This window comes from Mytilus californianus, unplaced genomic scaffold, assembly GCF_021869535.1.
Source record: "Mytilus californianus isolate M0D057914Y unplaced genomic scaffold, xbMytCali1.0.p SCAF_6, whole genome shotgun sequence".
NCBI lineage: Eukaryota > Metazoa > Mollusca > Bivalvia > Mytilida > Mytilidae > Mytilus > Mytilus californianus.
Window position 1 is genome coordinate 47354442 of NW_026262712.1, and position 22545 is coordinate 47376986.

Genomic DNA, 22545 nt, shown 5'->3' on the forward strand with positions numbered 1-22545 from the left:
AGGTTATAAATTAGTATTGTTGTTATTAGTGCAGTCATGATATTTCACGTATAACAGGGAAGCATTTTTACAGAGCGTGATACAATTATGAATGTTTTACTGTAATTTAATGTTAAAAAAAAATTATTTATTGATGTGTACCATGTGATGGCGTTTACTTTGTTGATGCATCTCCAATTTTTATGATATTGGTTCTCATATCTTAATTTTTTATGTGAAGCACGCAGTTCTTAAACCAAACGGCAAAACCAAGAAATATGCTTAGTTATTCAAAAATGTGTTATTTGATCTGGTGGATCTATGAAAATTATAAATTCTTATCAATTTAAAAAAACCGAGTTGTCATTAAACCTCATAAAATGCGCATTAAAGATATCAATTACTTTTATGAAAAAGATACAACTCCAATTAGCCAGATTTCGTGGGATTTACATTTTGGGATGGAACTATCATGGGAGATATTTGGGACAAATTGAATAAAAATTTTGCGAACAGAAATGCAAAATAACTTCAATGGAAGTTACTACATAGTATAACTTTTGTAATGTAAAAAACATTGTTTCATCGATATGTACATTATAAAGTGGTGGAAGAAGTTTAGCGGGAAAATTTTGAGAAATATGGGAATTTTGTACGAAATTGGGAATCAAACTTCTTTAAAACAATCAGATATGAGTATCATTTCAGGTGTCATAAATGCAGATATTCATTTTCAAACATAAGATACGGTGCTTCTTATAACAAAGTGGATTATTTGGAAAACTGTCACTTTTGATGGAAAATTACAAAAGAAAAAACTACAGAACTGTTCTATATTAATGCATAACAAAAAGAATTAATGCTTTAGAGCTTGGAAAAATGTATCAAATTTAAAATAATGGAATAAAATGCCGCGAAATTTCATAAATGATATTGGCGGATTAAGGTCATGGCAGAACATGACGTCATACGAAAAGAAAAACTCTCAAGCTGAATGTTATTCCGTTACTTGCACGCTTCAAATTTGGATTACATCGCATTAGAATGGACATTTTAGGTAGTTAAAATTTTTATCATTTTCATACCTGGAAAAAAAAAAATTTCCGAGGTAAAACGCATATTTTCCGCATATTTTGAATACGCAAACTTGAGTTTGTTTGCCGTCGTTGATACCTTTGACGTTAAGAACATTAAGTTTACATATCTGATATTACAAAATCATTTTTTTTAAATTTTCAAATTCAAACTATAACGCATATGACGTTAACACATTATAAGTTATCTACGTTCATATCCGTGAATAGCAAATTTATCCTCGGTCTTAGTTCGAATCTGGCAATTTTAGGGAAATTCGAGCACAACGTGTAACGTGAAAGCAACGTCAAAGTAAACTTGAAACAGGTACTCGAAGATACAGTGAGCGTGTACAATCAACGGCTTGCAAAACCGTTTAAGTTTAATCGATTTTTAAGAGTGTAAAGTGTAATGAATTTCAAAACTTAAAATTTCATATTATCAGTTTGATTTCTTGAAATATTACTGATATCTGCTCAAATAATTTATCTATATGGGAAGGCTCTATTATGGAAAATATATAAATTAAAAACTGTTGTACTGTAACTCGGAAATATAGTGTCGAAGTCTAGAATAACTCTTTATAAAAAGTGCCAAAGTCTAGAATAACTTTTTATAAAAAGGTGCCGAAGTCTAGAATATCTCTAAACTTCAAAAACGAAAAATTATATCCAAATTATTTCTACGCCAACTAACCAATATGTCGTGAGTTAATATATATCTCGACCGCATTATTTTTCAAAAAATTTCCTATGAGAGCTTTGAAGTTAATTGAGATTTCAAAAATGTATACCGGGCAAACGTCGTTCTCCGGAAAAAATCATGCTCATTATAGCAATTTTTTTTTATTGAAATACACGTAGTTATTCATCATGTACTTAAGGTAGAATGGGGTCTAAATTAAAACCGATATAATTGTCCAGTAATTTTGGATGGTGTTAAAAATTGAATTTGCTTAGACAAAAAAGTTTAAAGCTATATAAAACCAATATTTTGCTTTCTTTATTTTTTGCTTTTACTCTGCTTGAATTTGACTTATTTTGAGTATTTCTATGTTTGCCATTGGTATGTTTGGTATCAATTTGACAAAATTGTTGTTGCTTTGTTAATTGGAGAAAATTTGACTTTATATTGTTTTCTATGATAGGTAGCATAGAAATTAGATTCACTTATGTACACATATAGTGATGTACATAAAATTTCGTTTAAAAACCTGACTTATGTATCCAATGTGAAGAAAATGGAAAAGTTCAAAATACATTGTTAATTAAGTCCTAACATTAGGTACTGAATAGAACGCATTACCATAAATCGCAGTATTTCAAATCACAGCAAAAGTCAATCTTTCTAATACATTGTTCATGAAATACAGGTAGTATTTTCAGTATGTGTTATTGTTATCAGTTAAAAATTCTACATCTAGGAAAACGCATCAAATATAACAAAGTATAGACTACTTCTTGACTAATGAAATACTTCTCTTATGTTTAAATTTAAAAAAAGCAATTAGCTATGCAATATATCGAAACGAAAACCAAACTTTAAGATACACGAAAAATACTCTAAAAACAAATTGAAAAGAATTGAAAACAAACCGTAAAGGAAAAAAATAAATGAACGACTAGAATTTAATATCACAGAGCATAATAAATACATACGAATTTTCTTTAATTTATTATAATCTTAGACATGACAACAAATCTGTAATGAAACATGTACTACGTATTTTCGAGGGTGTTTTGTTTTATGCATAAATGTTGTCATAGTTACTGATATTTCATTGAACTTATGCTCATAGTGAAGTTGAACTTTTATTACCAAACACGATCATAAATATACAATGACTTTTTGATCGTTTATAATTGAAGCAATTTTCAACACAATCAAACTCATAAATGATTCACGATTATAAAACAATATAACTTTTACCAATCAAAGGGAAATAATTCAAAAATTATTCATTGCAATTGATGCAAATTGCAAAACTTTGGAAACAAAAAAAATACTATTATATTTAAACTATCAAACAAAATATTAAGTTTGAATCACAGACCAGACCATTACTACAGAATATATATTGTGTTAGCTAGTCATTACTTACTGTCAGTTATAGGGACATAGTTCAATTATTATATTATTTTAAAATTATAGTATTAAATTATATGTGCCATGTTTGTACTTTAAATGAAAAATGATTTTATTCAGATTGACTAATATAACTGACAAGTACTTAATTCAATTGAAAAACGAAGATATGTTTTAGATTATCTTAAAAGACATACAAGATACAAACGTTTCTGAAAATTTGATAATCAGACTGTCATTGTAACAGGAGATTATTATTTAGTGCAAAATCATGACCTTAATACTTTTAATTACCGAAATAAAAATTCCAGATCATAAGGAAATTTACAATTTAACTGACTCCTGTTACAGAATTATATCCAGTAAGTAAAAGGGATGATGTTATTTTCCGATTCCGGAAATTTAGATACGATCCAGGTAAACTTATCAATCCTTTAAATAAACTTATTCTAAAAGGTTATTAATTCAACACTGTAAAATAAGATCTTTAAATATTGTTTTTATTGGTATGAATATTGATTTTGTTACAACAATGTATCACTAAATATTATTGTTATACACATACAATGTATGCACATTCACGTTACTACAATCTGTCGATACCTTTAATTTGGTATTGCACACAGTCAAACCTTTCTCTGACTGTTAAAGGGGCATTATCTGTCAAATTCATGTTCACCAGTTTGACTGAAATTCTCATATTTGATTTATAACATACTAAAATGTATGTCAAAAATATAAAAAGTCTAAAATAAACAATTTACGATGCATGGACTCGACAATATGTATCAGCATTTCATGTGTATTTTAGTCTAGACCTCATCTAATTAAACATCAAGGTGACCTCAAAAGACTACCGACGGTCATTTAACCCGATAAAAACATAAATATAGATATAAATAGATAGCAAACACTTGCAATTGGATTTTTCTAGGTCTGTTTGATTTCATATTGTAGGTTAAAAAATATGTTAATCATCGTTTTTACCTGTATAAGTTTGAGTTTTTTTGTTGATTGAATCTGTCAATCAAATGGTTAACCCTTGTGTCACGTTCAAAGTTGATATCCTTTTCCTTTTAATAGCTGAACACACCTAATGTATGCTTAACCTATCTCTAGCTAAGGGGCAAATTAAAGGTCAGATGAATACAGATTCGAATGAGGTCGAATTATTAACTTGCAAGTGAATAATTCCTCAGCGATGTTTCTTAGCTTATTTTGACAAAATTGAACCAAACTGGCTGCTAAAAGCGAATTATTATAATTCACTATTTCACTTTCATTAATGATTGAACAAACAAAAATCGTATTTTTTTTGGTTGTATATCTCGTAGCTAATGCCTCTTTAATGACGTCTTTACACTAGATCCATTGGATGTTGGATGTGTACTGATTGCTATTTTAGTCTTAGATGCAGGATTGATTTACTAGTTGTTTTTGCTTTGAAACTAGCTGTCAGTAACTGCGAGTACTCTCAGATCTGTACTTTGTGTCTTTTTTTGTTTTTAAGAATGTATGAGTACCCTGCCACGTCCGGTCTGCGTTTATTTGTTAGATGTCTTTCTACTTGGTTTCGATCTGATGAGTTAAGCCCTTTTCAATTGATTTTATAGTTTGTTCTTATGCTGTAATGTTACATCACTGTCCCTAATCAGGAGGATGGTTGGCGCCTTCGAAAATGTTTAACCTCGCCACATTCTATACGTGCCTGTCCCAAGTCAGGAGCCTGTAGTACATTGACTTGCTGAAGATATAAACACATTAGAACAAATATCTCAAACAGGTGAAATTTTGGAACGGATTGAAAAAAAAAAACAGATCTAAAAATTCTCGGACATAATGATTTGCGGGGTCAATATTTAAGGTCAAAGACACAATGGATAGAGGAAGGAAAGAAACCATCAAAATATTTCATGAATTTAGAGACAAAAAATTAGGCAAATAAAGCAATTCCTAAATTAGTTGATGAATCGGGGAAATAAAATTGAAAATTATGCAAAAACAAATTCTAACTGAGGCCCAAATGTTTTTTTAAATCTATATTTGAAAAAAGAGAAAATACATTACATTAATTTGAATAATGCTATATCCCATAATGATATATCAAAACATCCAGAAAGTATGAGAGAGTCCATAGAAGGAAAAATAAAATTTGTAGAGTTGACTAATGCAATTAAAAGAATGAATACTGAGAAAAAACCTTGATATGATGGACACGCATATGAATTTTAATTTTTTGGATAGATATAATAGGTAATTGTTTTCATTGATCAATAAAATATGGTTGTAATCAAGTGAAATGTCTATTACAAAAAAACAAGGTTTTATTACTTGCATCCGTAAAGGTGACAAACCAAAGCAATATATGAAAAATTGGCGACTAATCAGTCAATATTATCAAAGATGACTAGACGTGATTTATACCTAGTAGATTTATTGGTGAAAATACTAGAATCATTAAGATTATATCTGATTAATTCCCCTACACTACAGGAGGATTTCTTATTGTTGAGTTGCGAGTTAAAACGTCGAATAGTGAGTTACAAAAATCGGGTTGCGAATTATAAAAATCAAGTTGCGAGTTAAAAAAAGTCGAGTTGTGGGTTTCAAAAGTCGAACTGCGAGTTTAAAAAAAAGTCGAGTTGCGAAATAAGAAAGTTTTAAATGTTTAAAAAAAAAGTAAATGATTTATATTACTGATAAATAAGCGGACGGCAATTTAAATTATGAATGCAGGCCTTGCAGTTTTCTTTTGAAAATTGAATGAGTCTATTTATTGGTTGTGTTGACGCAACTTTCAACACTGTACGCTATATAATTGCTGCCAGTTTTTAGTGATGGAGGAATTCGGAGTACCCGAAGAAAACTACCACTCTCCGGAAGGAAAACTGATATTCTTAATCAATTACGATTGGAGTAGAACGCACCTTGCTACGCTCAAAACCTCAGTTAATATATATTCTGTCCTGAATAAATGAAATTTATTCTGTCCCTCGTCTGAGTTGAAACATATTATCGAGCTGTATTCAATTATTATCTACCCTTTTGTTGTTTCAATGCTAAACATATTGAAATTCTGCAGAGCATTTACAGCCTTTCCCCGAGTACTCTTATATTTGACAATTCTGTACTAGATGGAGATTTACTACATGCACTGCTAAAATGATTTCCCGAAAACAAGTTTTTAAATAAAGATATTTAGTTAAAACAAAACCTTTTAGGGTGCGCTTGACTTGTGCATTTAATTAAATACAGATGTTTCTGACAAAGTCTTGATTCCTCTGGAACATGATATATTTGTTCCTTAAACTTGATTTCAGACCTATTTGCTACATGATTTTTTAATGAACACATGCACCTACTTATTTGTCAATGAATAACAACGAAAGATTGTGTAAATTTGCCACACAGACCCCGTCACACTTGCATATTTCCGTAACCCTCAGAAACCGCTTTAGTTAAAAGCAAGGTTAACTTGTTGTATTGTTACACCACTGTCCCAGGTTAGAAAGGGGGGGGGGTTTAGCGCCAGCAAACTCGATTGATCCCGCTATATACATTCTGTATGTGCCTGTCCCAAGTCAGGAGCCTGTAATTTAGTGGTTGTCATTTGTTGCTGTATATCAAATTTGTTTTTCGTTCATTGTTTTGTACATAAATCAGGCCGTTAGTTTTCTCGTTTGAATTGTTTATCATTTATCATATCGGGGCCTTTTATAGCTGACTATGCGGTATGGGTTTTGCTCATTGTTGAAGGCCGTACGGTGGACTATAGTTGTTAACCTCTATGTGATTTGGTCTCTGGTGGAGAGTCGTCTCATTGGGAATCGTACCACGTCTTCTTATTGTTATATTAAACGACACCTTGATAATATATTTTAAAATAAATATACTCATATCAGATCTATTCCATTTTTATGAACCGGAAATCTACATTGCAGTTGACCGCAGATAATGGCGTGTAAAATTTTCAGGGAAGTCGAACTTCTCTGCTGAAGGTTTATGACCACTTCTGTTGGTCTGTGTTTTACGAAATATTCAAAATGTAACAATATATAAACAGCAAAAATGCTGAATAAAAGGGACGTGCCATTTTGTAGATATACCACGGGGACACGTCGTTATTACCGGGTCTGTACTAACATGAGCAACACGACGGGTGCCACATGTGGAGCAGAATCTGCTTACCCTTGCGGGGCACCTGAGATCACCCCCTGTTTTTGGTGGGGTTCGTGTTGCTCAGTCTTTAGTTTTTTATGTTGTGTTTTGTGTACTATTGTTTGTCTGTTTGTCTTTTTCTTTTTTAGCCATGGCGTTGTCAGTTTATTTTCGACTTATGAGTTTGAATGTCCTTCTGGTATCTTTCGCCTCTCTTTAACAGCAATAACATGTAGTTTTTCATTGCATTCAAAATTTGTACAGAAAATCAACATACTTTACTACAGAGATTTTCGTTGTAACATTTGAAACATAGATTACTCACTTGTTTGTCCATGTTGTGCTAGCGTTTATTGTTTACAAAAAGTCATAAACAACCTTTAAATAAAAAAAACTTGCTGATTCAAGAAAGTGGAACGCAGTCTATAATGTGTACTTGAATAATTCCATATTTATACTTGTTTTAACTAACACCTTTATTTAAAAACTTGTTAAGGGAATAATTTCTAGCACTGCATGTAGTAATTCTCCATCTTTAAGTACAAAATAGTCAAATAAAAGAGAACACGGGGAAGGCTGTAAATGTTCTATAAAATGCTTGTAAACAACAAAAGGGTACATAAACACAGCTAGATTATTTGTTTCAACTCAGACGTGTTATTTTTTTTATCCTTTTGAAAGAGACTTTCATTTTGATCAAAGACGATTTGACAAAGTTGTCGATGTTTAAAACACTTTAGCCACATATTGACTTATATAATGACGACACCGCATACGCCGATGACGGAATGTTGGATCGCTATGTTTCGCTTCCACGACAAAATATCTCAAGCTCGAAAAAAATTCATAAATCTGTCAGGCGTGATGGGCTCATTAGTTCGATAATAATGAATTTTTCTTCCCATGGCCTGACAATTTTGAATACTTTAATACTATCGTGTCTTTTGATATATTAGGACTCTAATCTCATTGTATTGTTGGCTTTAAATACTCAAAAAATTACGCCCTTTTGCAGTTATGGCTTTTGCGTAGAAGGCAAGTACAAAACACTACTGCGTTATATCCCATCGGCTCTTGTTGATTTTAAACTGGTCTATGACCCTCAACTGCTAAAACCACTAGTTACTGTTACTAATGTTAGCTAAATATTATACAGTATCATTTATCATAACTGGTTATGAAGCAAAATTGATTCACAATTTCTATAATTGTTTTATGTATAACGGCTGAAAGCCTAACATGTTTATGTATGCTACTAAATAAATGTAGTTATGCGTATTCCTACAACTGACAACAACCCATTAGCTTAAGACCTCCTCAAGTGAATAAGCTCTCTTAATTAAAAGTCAAGTCACAAATCATATGTATTATGTAAAGACAAGATCAGAATTTGAATGTTTATTCATTAAAGGAAAATTTTCAAATCAAAAGAAACAGCACACTTCACACTATGTAAAACATATATTTCATAAGTGAAAATGTTCTTACATAGCAATACAATTTACAAAAACCATTATGCATAGTCTGTGTCAGTTCTATAATTCTTCAAAAATATAATATAAAAAATTCACAGTTCATGTTTGGTAGCTCCTTTTTATACCATCACTTTGTTACAGTCACATGAACAATTTTTACCACTTTTTTGGTCACCGCCAATTTATTCACTCCAATTTGTGTCATTTACCTTATTAATGATTTGTTTCACGTTAAGCTTGAACTGAAGAATCAAGTCACATATGTAAATGCACAATGAACAGACAAAATTGTGAATATTTACTAATGACACGTTGTGCAACATACAACTTATCAGTAAAAACTGTCCTTAACTACCATTAGTAAATCACACAATAAAATTTACAAAAACCATTATGTAACATAAAATGGTGTTATTATACCACATCTTCTTATTTCTATTTACATATGGACCAGATAATTTGACATGCGATAACACATATACTACACAACTTAGTCCAAGGCACTAGCAATCAAATATAAAAAAAACTACCAGCTCAAGTGAGAGGAACTGAAAGTTTATGATCTGTGACCCGACCATTCATTGGTTTGCATCAATAATTTGAATCTTCTATAGTCGTGAACATTTGATTTAAACCAAATGTGAAGAATAACGTATAAGACAATGCATGTTTTCCATAATTAAAGATAATAAGGCAAGTAAAAAAGAATACACCATACAAACAAAATTAAAAACCCCAGTCATGTTACTGATAGCTCATACAGTAAGATGTATAGAAACGCGTTTGTTATTCAGACATGACTCGTTTGTCTCTATAAATAGCTGTTAGACATACATGGTATACTTAAACTATGACCTTATATCTGGAGACTTCTCATCAACATGATGGCAAATATTTGTTTAATATTCTATCAAAATATGATCGTCTTAACGGAAAGCCGTCCATATATATATATATATAAAAAAAAGAATTTCTGGTGGTGTGTGAGGTCTAACTTGTATGATATATACAATAGGTCATACTGCTTAATCAATTGCAGATCCAGTTGAAAATTTGAGGATTTTTGAAACGTCTGTAGCTATGCCTTCAAAGTGACATATTGATACGGCCTGTAAGGCAAACAGGATCCATTGCAACATTTTTGTAGCATCTTATTCCCTTACTATAGAAAGTACAGAGAAGGCTAATAAAAAATTAACTAGCAAGAATTCATGAGCACTAATAAAAAATTCTCTAGTAATTTGTATCAACTATCAACTGCATTTGATTATAAGTATGTTCCTGTAATAAGCTTATCATCGAAAAAAATTTGAGAATTGTCTTGCAAGGCTATCAGTTTGTATATAAAAGAGGCGGAAGATATCAATAACATTAACGCTTTCAATTTTATTACACCATAATCGCTTCCTTAATCTAAAATGATTTCGAAATTTAAAACTACAGCAAATTAAAATAAATCAATATACGTATTTTCATGCCAATACCTAATTACTGACAAGTAGGATGGTGATACCCTAGGGGACTAACAGTCCACCAGCAGAGATATCCACTCAATGGTAGTAATAAATGAAGTAAAAAAAATCCTGACAACGCCATGAAAAAAAAAAAATAAAGCAAAACAAAAGAAAACGACGAAAAGACTGCCGTGACAACAACAAATTGTTTTGCACAAACATTATTTTCGTAGCATACGCAAGATTTGCTACAAATAGTTTTGCTTTTGCATGTAAAAACCAGGTTCAATAAAATGTCAGAGGACATTGGACTTTCAAAATGTACTGGAACTTTGGAGCTATTCCCCATTTTCCATCTATATTCCAAAGGTGATCTAGGTGGTGGTATGAGCTTTCATCCAGACGTACACTTAGAGTGAAACTCGGAGAATGTGCTGTATGAATGATGCCTCTGAAGGAGGTAGTCTCACCAAGGAAGCATCATTAGTTAGCGCCGACGTCACTCTTGAGTTTATTGAGATGAACATGTACTGATGGAGCATTGCTTCTGGGGTCATATAGATCAGCAATGAATTGACTTTCCACTGTAATCGATCTGTCAATATTAGAACCAGCTAAATTGACAAACTTCGACACATGAATGGGTTTTGTTTCGACGCCTTATAAACTGTCTTTTTGCCAATTCAGAAGAAAGAAGACGTCGTGTTGTATCCCGTAAGAGCGTGAGTAGCCTTTAGTGTACCAGATATCACTGGTCCAATAACTTTGTACTTTAAAATATCCCGCTAGGAATATTTCGTCATGGTCTTGCAAATCAAAATCATTGTAGTGCGGGAGTGCACAGTAACATAAAAATCTTATCAACTCCTGTTTATTTTCGGATGAACAAAGAAATTTCTTACAATCACTAATTAATCTGCCTTCAACGACCCGGAAAACCTTAGATCTACCACCATTTGGAATATACCTCCTAATTCCTATGCTGATTTTGTAGAATGATCCACATCTTTCCGATCAAACACGTCCACGACACGACAGAAGTTTTCAAATCAAGCTATTAGGGTTTTAAAGTCGTCCTTGGCCAAATTTCCAAAAGTTATTGTACCGTTTTACATAAAAACTTTGTACAGTACCCATATAATCTCTGATCAGGGGTGTACTGGTTTTAAATTCAGGGATATCAGGCAACACATTTATCAGAGAGGTAGGAATAAATTGTAAAGCTGTAGGAATACAACATTGTGACGGAGATGAATAGTAATCATTTGAAATTTTGAACGATCGTAACTGCTTTTCACAATTTTTACCGCACCACGAAGGGTCTGGAAGAAAGGAACAATATGTATCTAGCAAATGATACGGCAATGAAAATGGTTTGTTTTTTCACAAACAGATTGTCGTGTAGACTTCCTGCTAGTTTTTTAAAACACAACATCATGCTCCGACTCATTTGAAGCATCAGAGGCAAGTTCAATTTTTCATTTCAACAAATAGTTTATAATGCATTGAGCAAGAATAAGGCAGCGCATTGTTTTTGAAGTAATCTATAGAGAGTAAACGTACCACTTGATAGTCGGACTGGTGCTTTGTGACATTTAAGTTCAGTATTTTTGTTATTTTACTTTTTAAAACATAATCGGCTCGCCCAATCGACTCGACATGCTTTTTATGCTTATCTCATTGTATGACTATTTTCTGCAGAATAAATATTTGGATCCAGTCGAATGGTAATGCCACGAAGCGTGTTTCAACATTAGTTGATTCATCCACGGAACGTTATGCACACGTTGCTGAGCATTGGTTTTTCCGTAATTCAAATGTATCACCATCTATTCTTCTTGTACATGTATAGGCTTTTTAACACGACCTATGATAATTCATTTGTTATAATTTGATGGAATCAGGACAGCACATCATTTTCCGGATAAATTCGGATGTGTTCCAATGTTATTTAAGATATGTCTATTCGAAAACTCAGCAAGGATAAAAACACCTCAAAAGTTAAACCTTAACAACTGTATTAAGCCAAACATCTAGACACAAACATTGATATCAATCTATATTCTTATTTACAATAATTTGGAAAATGCACAATTTAATTGTGAAAAACACAGCAAATCATAAGTCAGAGAAACATAGGATAATGAGTTCAACTTGACTTATTGAGGTGAACATTGAATAATAAAACTACTATATGATGAGCATTAAAAAAAGAATCGTAAAAGATTATTTGTATGTTCTCCCAAACTTTGATATATTAAAACTTCTTACGTATTGGTTGTTCCACTTTTTTTTTGTCAAAATTGACTACGGGTGATATATGCAAGAAATTTAACAAACTTTAACAGACGGTAAGATTGAAAACAATTTCACATGCAATTGAAATTCTTCTGATTCACTCAATATGTATTTTCGTTTGATATTTAAGTTTGATATTGAATACACCTGATGCATTACTTTTTCATTCTATAGCAAATATTTGCTGATATCTTTATACAGTAATTTATTATAAAAGAGAGGCGAAAGATACCAGAGGGACATTCAAACTCATCGGATGAAAATAAACTGACAACGCCATGGATAAAAAAGAAAAGGACAATCAATAGTACACATTATAAACGTTCCCGTGTTTGATAAACAAAAAAAAAAAAAATATCGGAAAGTCATTCTTTATCGCGATTTTACAAACAGACTGCACCGTGGGAAAACTCTACGACAGGACTAAATGATAGTATAGTGTTTACTCTATCATCATGTGAATTTTCAGCCGTGAGGTATTTCGGTCCTTTAAACACTTAAAATAAACAACCTTTTTTTGATTTGTCACTAATGATATGTAAATATTGTTGATTGTCCACTTGATTTTTAAAACATAATTATTCACAACCAATAATGAGATAGCTTATAAGACAAACAACGAGAGGTGAATTGATAAGTTCATGTCTGAAAGGATAAGTTCTATTTTTTCCCCGCACCATGTACGTTGCCTGAGTTGATTGTACCCATCATCATGAGCTTAAATGTTGATGTACTCAAGAAATTGATCGATATTCTGTGGAAGGAACTGTTATGGTACTAAAGTTGCCCTGCGTTGGGTACTTGGAGCTGACGGCAAAAAAGAATCTACCTGTAAACAAGAAAGAAAATCAGCCTGGGTATTTTTTTTCAGCGATGCGTTTTGTTTTACATAGGATGTTGTTTTGGAGGTATTTGGATACATTAACCTCAACATCTTCATCATGAGAACCTAGCAAAACCATTGTTACAGCATGCTGTTCCGCCTTATCTGGTTTGTTTGATCGAATCTACCGGCTTCTTTATAATTCAAAAAGTCTATGGTTTGCCTTTCGCTCATTGTTGAAATCATACGGTGACATATAGTTGTTTAAATTTACGTCATTTGGGATGTGGTGAGTAAATGTATCAATGGCAATCATATCATATCTTCTTATTTTTATTTAAACTATATATCACGTAGAATAACATAGAGTTTGCTATCATATCTGACTGTTAGTTAATCTTTTGTATTTTTCTAAAAATGAAAATCATTTAGAAAAAGGTTTGGTTTCGCTCTTTTATGTATCGCCTTTTTAATTGCGAAAAAGTGAAAACAAAATTTCAAGATTATGTTTATCTTGTTAAGATACTAGAACACACCCATGACATCGGGAACGTCTATTTTTTTCTGTGATTTTTGATATTCGCATTGTCATCTGATGAAATCAGACAGTGCTTACAATAGCTTTCTGTCTGCACCCGTCCTTGTTTTCTACCTTAGACCTACTTTTGTCTCTAGATTTATTGGCGTGTATGAATGCCACATGGTTGGCGCAAAATTTGAAACAAGAAAAAAATTACAAAACCACCTATTTTAAACGTGCGTTGAATATCTTAACATGCTCTATATGAATAAAAGAAAACCAATTCCCCTGAATCTGACATTTTTATACGAAATATATAAGTAATTCAATACTCTAGATCTGAGATTTTGTATATGAAATATGTAAGGGTAAGCAGTTCTATCTCCGCATGCGACACCTGTCGTGTTACTCTTATAAAATAAGTTGATAAATTATATCACAAAATAGAGGAATGGTAATTGACTCTCTCCTAACCCTAAGACATCACCAAATTTATAAACCATCGCCAAAGTAAATGTTCCAATCCTCAAACTTATTATAATGCAGTTTAAAAAATCAAGGATCAAGCATAGCAGTGGACACATAATCCGAAACCTGTGTAATGACGGAAAGTACACTAGAAATCATTTTGTTTTTTTTGTTTTCCAACCCCCCATTTAACCCATAATGAATAATCATCAGGGCGGAACCAAACAATTTGCTTACGTCCTTACCGGAAGAGAGTCATATTGATTGATTGAATCTGGAAAAGAGAGGCGAAAGATACCAAAGGGACATTCAAACTCATAAGTCAAAATAAACTGACAACGCCACGGCTAAAAAAGAAAAAGACCAACAGAAAAACAATAGTAACCAAAACACAACATAGAAAACTGAAGACTGAGCAACACGAACCCCACAAAAAACTGGGGGTTATCTCAGGTGCTCCGGAAGGATAAGCATCTCCTGCTCCACATGTGGCACCCGTCGTGTTGCTCATGTTAGAACAAACAGGTAATGAGTCTTATTCGGTAGGTCACATTCGGGAGAAGGGGACGAGATTTCAGTTACGACATTAGGAACATATCCGCTATCATCTGTAAAACGGATATTCTGTAACGGTCAACCAACTCGTGATGACGTCCGTAAAATTTACTAAGGGATGATTTCAACTTCACTACTTTGAACTCTTGGTTTATTAGCTTCCTTGTGAGCAGAAACCCTCTATCAAGGAAATCATGATAGGAAATACAAGCCCTGGAGTATCGTATCAACTGGGAGATATATAGTCCGTATGCAGGCGCTGCTGGAATGTTGCTACATAAAAATGGAAAGTTCACAATTGGGAAGCTGAAATCATCTCTTTTGTCATAAAGATTTGTTTTCAAACGACCCGCATTGTCAATTTCTAGATGTAAGTCAAGATATCAGACAGACTTAACTGTATCTGTTGTATCCTTTATCGCAAGTTTGATGGGATAGATGCGTTCAACAAAGTCACCACATTTTGAATTATTTTGTGAGAGAACATCATCTATGTAGCAGAAAGTAAAGTTAAAGGATACTGCTAACTTCTTTTCTTTCTTCCTAAGAAGTTTCTGTATGAAGTCAGCCTCATATGAATAAAGGAACAAGTCGGCAAGAAAAGGGGCACATTTGGTTCCAATGGGAATGCCGATTGTTTGTTGAAAAACAGGTCCTCCAAACATAACAAATTTGTTGTCAATCGTAGTGGCGACAAATGAAAACAGGTCTCCTCATTTAGTATTGTAGGGACTATATAAAGTCATTTATTTAAAAAAAAAAAAATATCAACCCCAGTCTGTATGTTAATGTTAGCTGCAAAAACCAACTTTTTCTAGTTACTAGTAAAATACGGAAAAACGAAAAAAAAAATATTTAAAATGTGCTGCTCTTGACTAAATAAGTTTTAATAATAATCGTTTTTTTCTGTAGCTATAAAAGATATTTATTGCGGGAAATGATTAAGGCTTTAACTTTCTTGCTTGACAATAATTTTGTTCGTTATGAAAATGCTTATATCGTCAAATAATCTGAATTCGTAAGAGTACTGACTGAGCACCTCTAAATACAAATCGTTTTCTTTATCGTTATTAATGTTCTTTAAAGGAAAATAGTAATACTCGTTGATAAAACCAGAGTTTATGAAATATGCATTTTTATCATTAGCTTGAACACGAGTACATGGACCCCTCTTTTTTAAAATGACATTTGACTTGATACTGTATGAAGGTTATTTATTCCAATTTTTATGAAAAAATCACCAATGATTTTTTTTTTAAATTAGATAAATATACAGCAAAAAATGCCGGTTTTTTCTAAAATCATGAAAATTTAATAAAAATGAATTATATCCAAAGAATTGTTACACAAATTAAGAAGATACTTTTGTAAAGAAGATATTCCAAATCGTTTTACAAAAATCCGCATGTATTTATCTTTTGAAACAAAAAAGTTAAGTAGTTCTATCCAAAGAATAGAAATGTCCAAGAAACCAACATTTTAGGTAAATGTCTTAAATTTCGACACCATTTATCTCTAAAATTAGCACATGAAGGTATATTTTTCATTACATATTTGAATTGACCAAGTGAAAAATAGCTTGTATGCAAATTTTCGTAAAAAATTCACCGTGGGATCGAAACTGTATCGTATGCCCTTAAATATAGATTCTACCACTGCAACAAGTGTGATACAATTTTTATCAACTCGCGACAGTAAAATATTCAAGTTTAAAACGCGAGGCTCGTCTAGCGTTTTAAATATTTAAAATGTAACTGTCGAGAGCGGATTATTATCGTTTTGCACGAGATTTGGTGGTGGAATCTGTTTCTCTAATGATTTTTAGACGATATACAGACAAATTTAATCCTTCTTTTCAAATGATCTGCAAAAAAGATGTGTTCTTTATATGTGACGTCATCAGGCAGGGTCGCCTTTTTTCATGACGTCACAATGGTAATTTCAAAGAAGAACAAGAAAATTTGACGTCATAATCTAATATTGACAATAAAGAACTGAGATTAAACAAACTACACGTTGATTAAATAAAAATAATCAACAGGTCAGGAAAAGGATAAATCGGGTAAGAGAAATATATTTACAAAAAAAAAAAAAAAAATAAAAACAATATTCAGCTGAATATCATTTCTATTTGTAGTTAATATTATCAATTCTTAGAGATAACGGTATTGGTACAAAATTGAGATGGCGATGTTCTTCTTGTCGCATTTTCAAAACTATTGTTTTCTGAAATATGTCATAATATAGCTGACTTGACTGAATGTATCCTTGCGTTAACACAAACAAAACTTTCACAGCGCTTCAGATATCACAGACCTTTGGTCGAAAGTTGTCTCATTGGTAACTATACCACATCTCCTTATTTTTAAACTGTAACAAGTTTCCAGCAGTTGCAAGCACATTTTTACGCTGTTTTCAATTATATCTTGCTAAATTGATTACACAACTGTGCAGGTGTTGTATTAAGTTCTTTAGTTTCACGATAAACAGTCTGGGTATGCAAAACAAGTAGAGGGGGAGGGCAATTAAAACTGGTTTAACCCATCACAGTGTGTGTCTGTACCAAGTCAGGCTAGCTGACCCTTGTGATGTTCTCTGTTTTTTGTCATTGTTTTTACCTATTATTTGTTCGGGGGAATCGGATGTTTGTGGTATGTGGTGTCTGTCGAAATGTCCAATATTTCACTCATTGCTTTGAAGGATGTTCGCTTGTCATGTTTTGGAATTTTTGTCAGATTTTCGGAATCCTCTGGTTTTATCCATTTGAATGCCTTAAACAAATTTGCCCATTGACACCCATTTTTCTTTTTTATAAATCCTTTACATGTATAATGATAAGCCATCTGTAAAAGTCTTATAAAATTTTAATTATTTTCAAATAGTTTTTGAGAACTTAAACTTGTCAATGATAAAGCTATGAAAAGTCAAGAGAGAACATTTTCCCGCCAAAATTTCAATGGCTAATATCTCGAAAACAAGCACCTTGACCTATATATTTTTTTTGCTCTTTTGATTCCTCTATTTATCCCCTATAAATATAAACTAGTGTTTTAAAAAGCTTATTATTTTGAAACTGAGAAGCGAACTCCCTTAAAAGTTTTAATATAATCTTTTCGAAACCGTTTTTTCATTTTAAAAAAAGACAACATACAAACATATAATATGATGACTTATTTCATAAATAATAAATATTAAGTAATTCAGCATTTAAAAAGTTTTGTATCTTGGAAGTTTATTTCAAAAAAAAAAATTAAAAATTACAAGATTATAATTTTTAAGAACCAGTGGTTGATTTTAGTTGTTAAATGTTGTATAGACTAATTAATTGAGATCCAAAATATCCCAATTATATACCTTCATGGCGGACGCTATATCATTTCAATGTAATGAGGTATCAAAATTTTCAGCCAACTTGAGAAAAAAAAAACCCCAGGATCGTATCAATATTCTGTACACGTTTAAGGTTGATAATACTTGAGTTAAAATTTCCAAATACTTACCGCTTTTCTAGTAATAACTCCTCAATCATTCAAAGCTATCCCTATTTCAAATGAATCTTTTCCTGTTTTAAAGCTGTGTTAAACAAAAAGATTGACACGTAAAATTGGAATGGTCCAAAGAGAATCGTTTGGTGCTCTGAAAAAAATTCTGTTAACAATTTCGAAAATAGCAATTCGTCAGTAATGGAGACCTATCTAATTTTCCAAAAATGAACCAACTGAAATGTTTAAAAGATGATCAACCAATCTTCTGAAATTTCATTCCATTATTTTAATTCATTTGCAGTAATAAATATTCTACAACATATCGACCACAAAGACAAAGGGTCGAATGAAAGATTACAATTATGTATTCTCAATATGATAATAATGTACATATTGATGTCAGATTTGTGATCGTCGTTAAATCGTTTTACTACATGATTCGACGCTTGATATTGTCGATTCATTTTTCTATTGGCTAAGAACTTATATGTTGACCTCTAAATTAAAGTCGTTTAAGTCGTTGAATTGTTGTCTCAACGGCGTAAAACTTATATTTCTTTTTAGGCATATTTACACAGTTAACTTAAATGTACTGTCATAACATGTCAAGACAAGTAAATGAATAAATGTCTGCTAAAAAAACCAAAAATGATACATACGTTTTTACATCTATTGTGCAATGTAAAGCATATAACAGTTGTTCCAACCACATTTCTATATCCTTTGTAGCGTCAATACATTTCATATTAGTACGAACAATGGGAAGAGAACATTCCTCCACCATTACCACAACCAATTTTTCAATATCTTCGAAATCTCTAATTGTAGTATGCATTCTGCCTGACTTCTCTGAGAAGGTTACAACAACTGGCGTATGCTTCTCAATAAATTGAAAGCTGTTTCCCATTTGGAGACCAAGTAAAAAGTCTCTGCCAATAAGTCCACAATTAAGGTTATATATCTTCTCAAGCATATCCACAACTCTCTCGACCCACGTTCTTTCAATGTCGACATCAAAATTTACGAACACAGCATCAAATGGTCTTGCGGGTAATTTTGGCCTTTGTTTCGAGTTAACATGATAAATGTACGACTCTTCTGCAAAAAGAGAATACACTATACAGTGGATTCAACCTTTGTGCAAAAATATTCGACATAGTTTGTCTACGCTTAACTACAAAAAAAAAATCCGAAACAATGACACATCAACGAAGATCGCAGCAATTATAATAAATATTGTTCAAGATATCCCCTCGTTTTTGGTTGCTTTTCCATGTTTTGGACTTTCACCGAACGGGAACGCTTTTTATCATTAGAAGACTATAACAACGAACCTTGGTTTATTTTGTAATGGCTTATTGAATCAAGTACATTTCAAACAGTGTGCTCCATTGTCTTCATGTCTTAAAGAAGAGAGGTTTACGTGTCAAGTCGTATCTTAACGTTCAGACTGCAGGAATTTGAGAAGGTTGACACCACAAGCAACTAATTCCGCTAACGGATAATTTGTCGCGACTTCTCGAGTAAATAATGACTAACCTATCAGTCGTCGTGAATAAGTACACTTGTGTACTCTATTATATAAAGACAATTAAAAATTAAATCGAAATGAAGTGTTTGTAAAAAAAGTTAGTTTACATTAATCTAAAAAAAGGCTGTCCTATAAAACATGTTTGATGAAAGTTAAACGGGGAGAAAGTAAATCAAGATTATAAATTAAACGCATAAAACAGGGAGACAAAAGTTGAAATATAGTCGCATAAGTTTACACTCCTATGCAAGCACATTCATTCAGTCGTACAGTGTATGCAAGTTCACTTTTAAGAGTTTTGGCTTTTTATTTGCAATTATACCATTTCGTTTTAATTTCGTGTAAGGACTTACATAATTTGTCTTGATGATAAACTATATTTCTAAACACAACTGAAAGTTCAAATAAATCAGCAGTAGATAATCGAACCATGTTGAAAGCATATTGATAATGCTCTCCAACTTCGTTCTTTATCTGGCCTTTTTTAAAACGTTTTTGATTCGAGCGTAACTGATGAGTCTTTTGTAAACGAAACGCGCGTCTGGCGTACACAAGTTTAATCCTGGTATGTATGAGTTTATTAACAACCACTGGGTCGATACGACTACTGGTGGACGTTTCCTCCTTGAGAGTTAAACCAGCCCAGTAGTCAGCACTTCTGTGTTGACATGCATCATCATTGATATGGTCATTATTATAAATTACCTGTTCACAAAACTTTGAATATTTCGAAATACTAAGGATTTTCTACCCTAGGAATAGATTACCATAGCTATTAGGCAAAGCCTTTATGTATTTAAGGTCCTGAATGCCATTCAACTTCGTACTTTTTTGGCCTTTTTATTTTCTTTTATTTACAATCACAAATGTTAACAAAACTAAGATCTTGGATACTAGTGATTTGCGACCAAGGAATAGATTACCTCACCTATTTTTGCCAAAACCTTTCGGAATTTTGTGTTTTAGATGCTCTTCATATTCGTTCTTTGTTTGACCTTGTTAAATATTTTGATAAGAGCATCAATGATGAGTCTTTGAAGACAGTACGTGCGTCTGGCGTACAAAATGTTAATCCTGGTATCTATGATGAGTTTGTTAATATTTCTTTATGCTAAAATAGAATGGGTGTTATATATCTTGCCAACTACATAAATGTAAGTGTATTGTAGGCCCATTTCCTTACGTCGTGGGGGTATTTATACATCTGTAGCTTTCGAAGGGTTTGGTTTGAGCGTTCTGATGAAGCTGAATCTGCCAAAACGCTTAAATGGTTTCATTCAGCATATCCAATTCATTAGAGAATTATTATAAAAATTACCTTCTGGTAGCTGTAAAATTTCATTAGCTTGTGTACTTTCCTCTCTGATAACGTTCTCCACCACATGATTATTCATTTGAAGAGCTAACTCGTCTACAATTGTAAAGTTGTAATTTTGAATTAACTGGTTGTTGCAATGAATCGATATCATAATTGAATAATATGTTTCGATGAGTGATAATCATCATTCAAACTTGAAGAGGATCTGAAAAGTAACGAAGTTGCGATTTTGGCGAAAAATTAAAGGGATTTTTATACAAACCCCACAATAAAAAAATGATCCCTCCTTTCAGAATTTCGAGCCATCATATTACGGACGGGACAAAAACATTTTATCAACCCCAACGTCGTTGCTTAGGGTGTGCCTAAACTATTTATCAATAAGCTGAACAAACCACATTATTTTGAAGCTATTATTGGAAATCAAGAAAATAAAAGTGAAACAAACAAAGGCTCAAAATCTGTAAACATATTTACCCTCTGATTTCTGTACAATTTCATTAGCGTGAGTACTTTCCTCTTTGATAACGTATTTTTCACCCTGACTATTCCTATGAGGAGCTAATTCGTCTATAAATGTAAAATTGTGATTGTGAATTAACTGTTCATAGCAATTTATCAATATCATAACTGTTTTTTTTTTATAGAAAAAAAACCCCCACTTTTTGATTAAATGTCTCGATGTCATCATCATTCAAACTAGAAGATGATCTGTAAAATAGATAAGTTACTATTTCGTCGAAGAAAAGGGATATGTATTGAAACCCCACAATCGAAAATATCGCGTTTCGAAAACTTATGTCTAATTAGAGATGCTCGAGTCCAAAATTTTTGAAAACCGAAACCTTAAAGAAACGTTGCAGAGCTACTATTATAAATAAGACCAAACATATTGCCATACCCGGACAAGAAATCAAAGCTATTTACAAGGGAGAAACATTCCGCAATTGAAAATGATTTCCTTAGTGACAACAGCACATTTCAATTGACCATATCTTTGTATTCATGTCATTTATTTTCATCCTCGATTTTGATGAGTGAAAACTTCATTGAAAATTGAAGAGAATTTGATAAAAAATAAAGGAACTATCAAAATGACTAGAATGCACATGGGATATTGTAACAAGTCCCTCTTCCTTAATAAATACCCCCAAGCAAAAGGGTCCACCTTTTAACATTTATTTTGTTATGGAATTCATTCAATGTTTTGCTTGATGAGGGGACACCTTTTTACATATTTGAAGAAGGTCTCAGAAAAAATGAAAGCTCAGTTGGCAACAAGAACTAATATGCGATATTTATACCCTCCCACCAATGTATCT

The 22545-nt window shown here is 32.3% G+C and overlaps 1 protein-coding gene across 1 annotated transcript in view; it reads right to left on the minus strand.

The window, feature by feature from the left end:
- Positions 1–8679: 8679 nt before the first annotated feature.
- Positions 8680–22545, minus strand: part of LOC127706385 (uncharacterized) — a 46178-nt gene continuing 32312 nt past the window's right edge. The window contains exons 11-15 of the mRNA XM_052210965.1: positions 21701–21793; positions 21224–21316; positions 19034–19472; positions 18390–18462; positions 8680–13352 (exon numbers count right to left, since the gene is read on the minus strand). Coding sequence (XP_052066925.1) covers positions 18411–18462; positions 19034–19472; positions 21224–21316; positions 21701–21793 — 677 coding nt within the window. The 3' untranslated portion in view covers positions 8680–13352; positions 18390–18410. The remainder of the gene's footprint in view (positions 13353–18389; positions 18463–19033; positions 19473–21223; positions 21317–21700; positions 21794–22545) is intronic.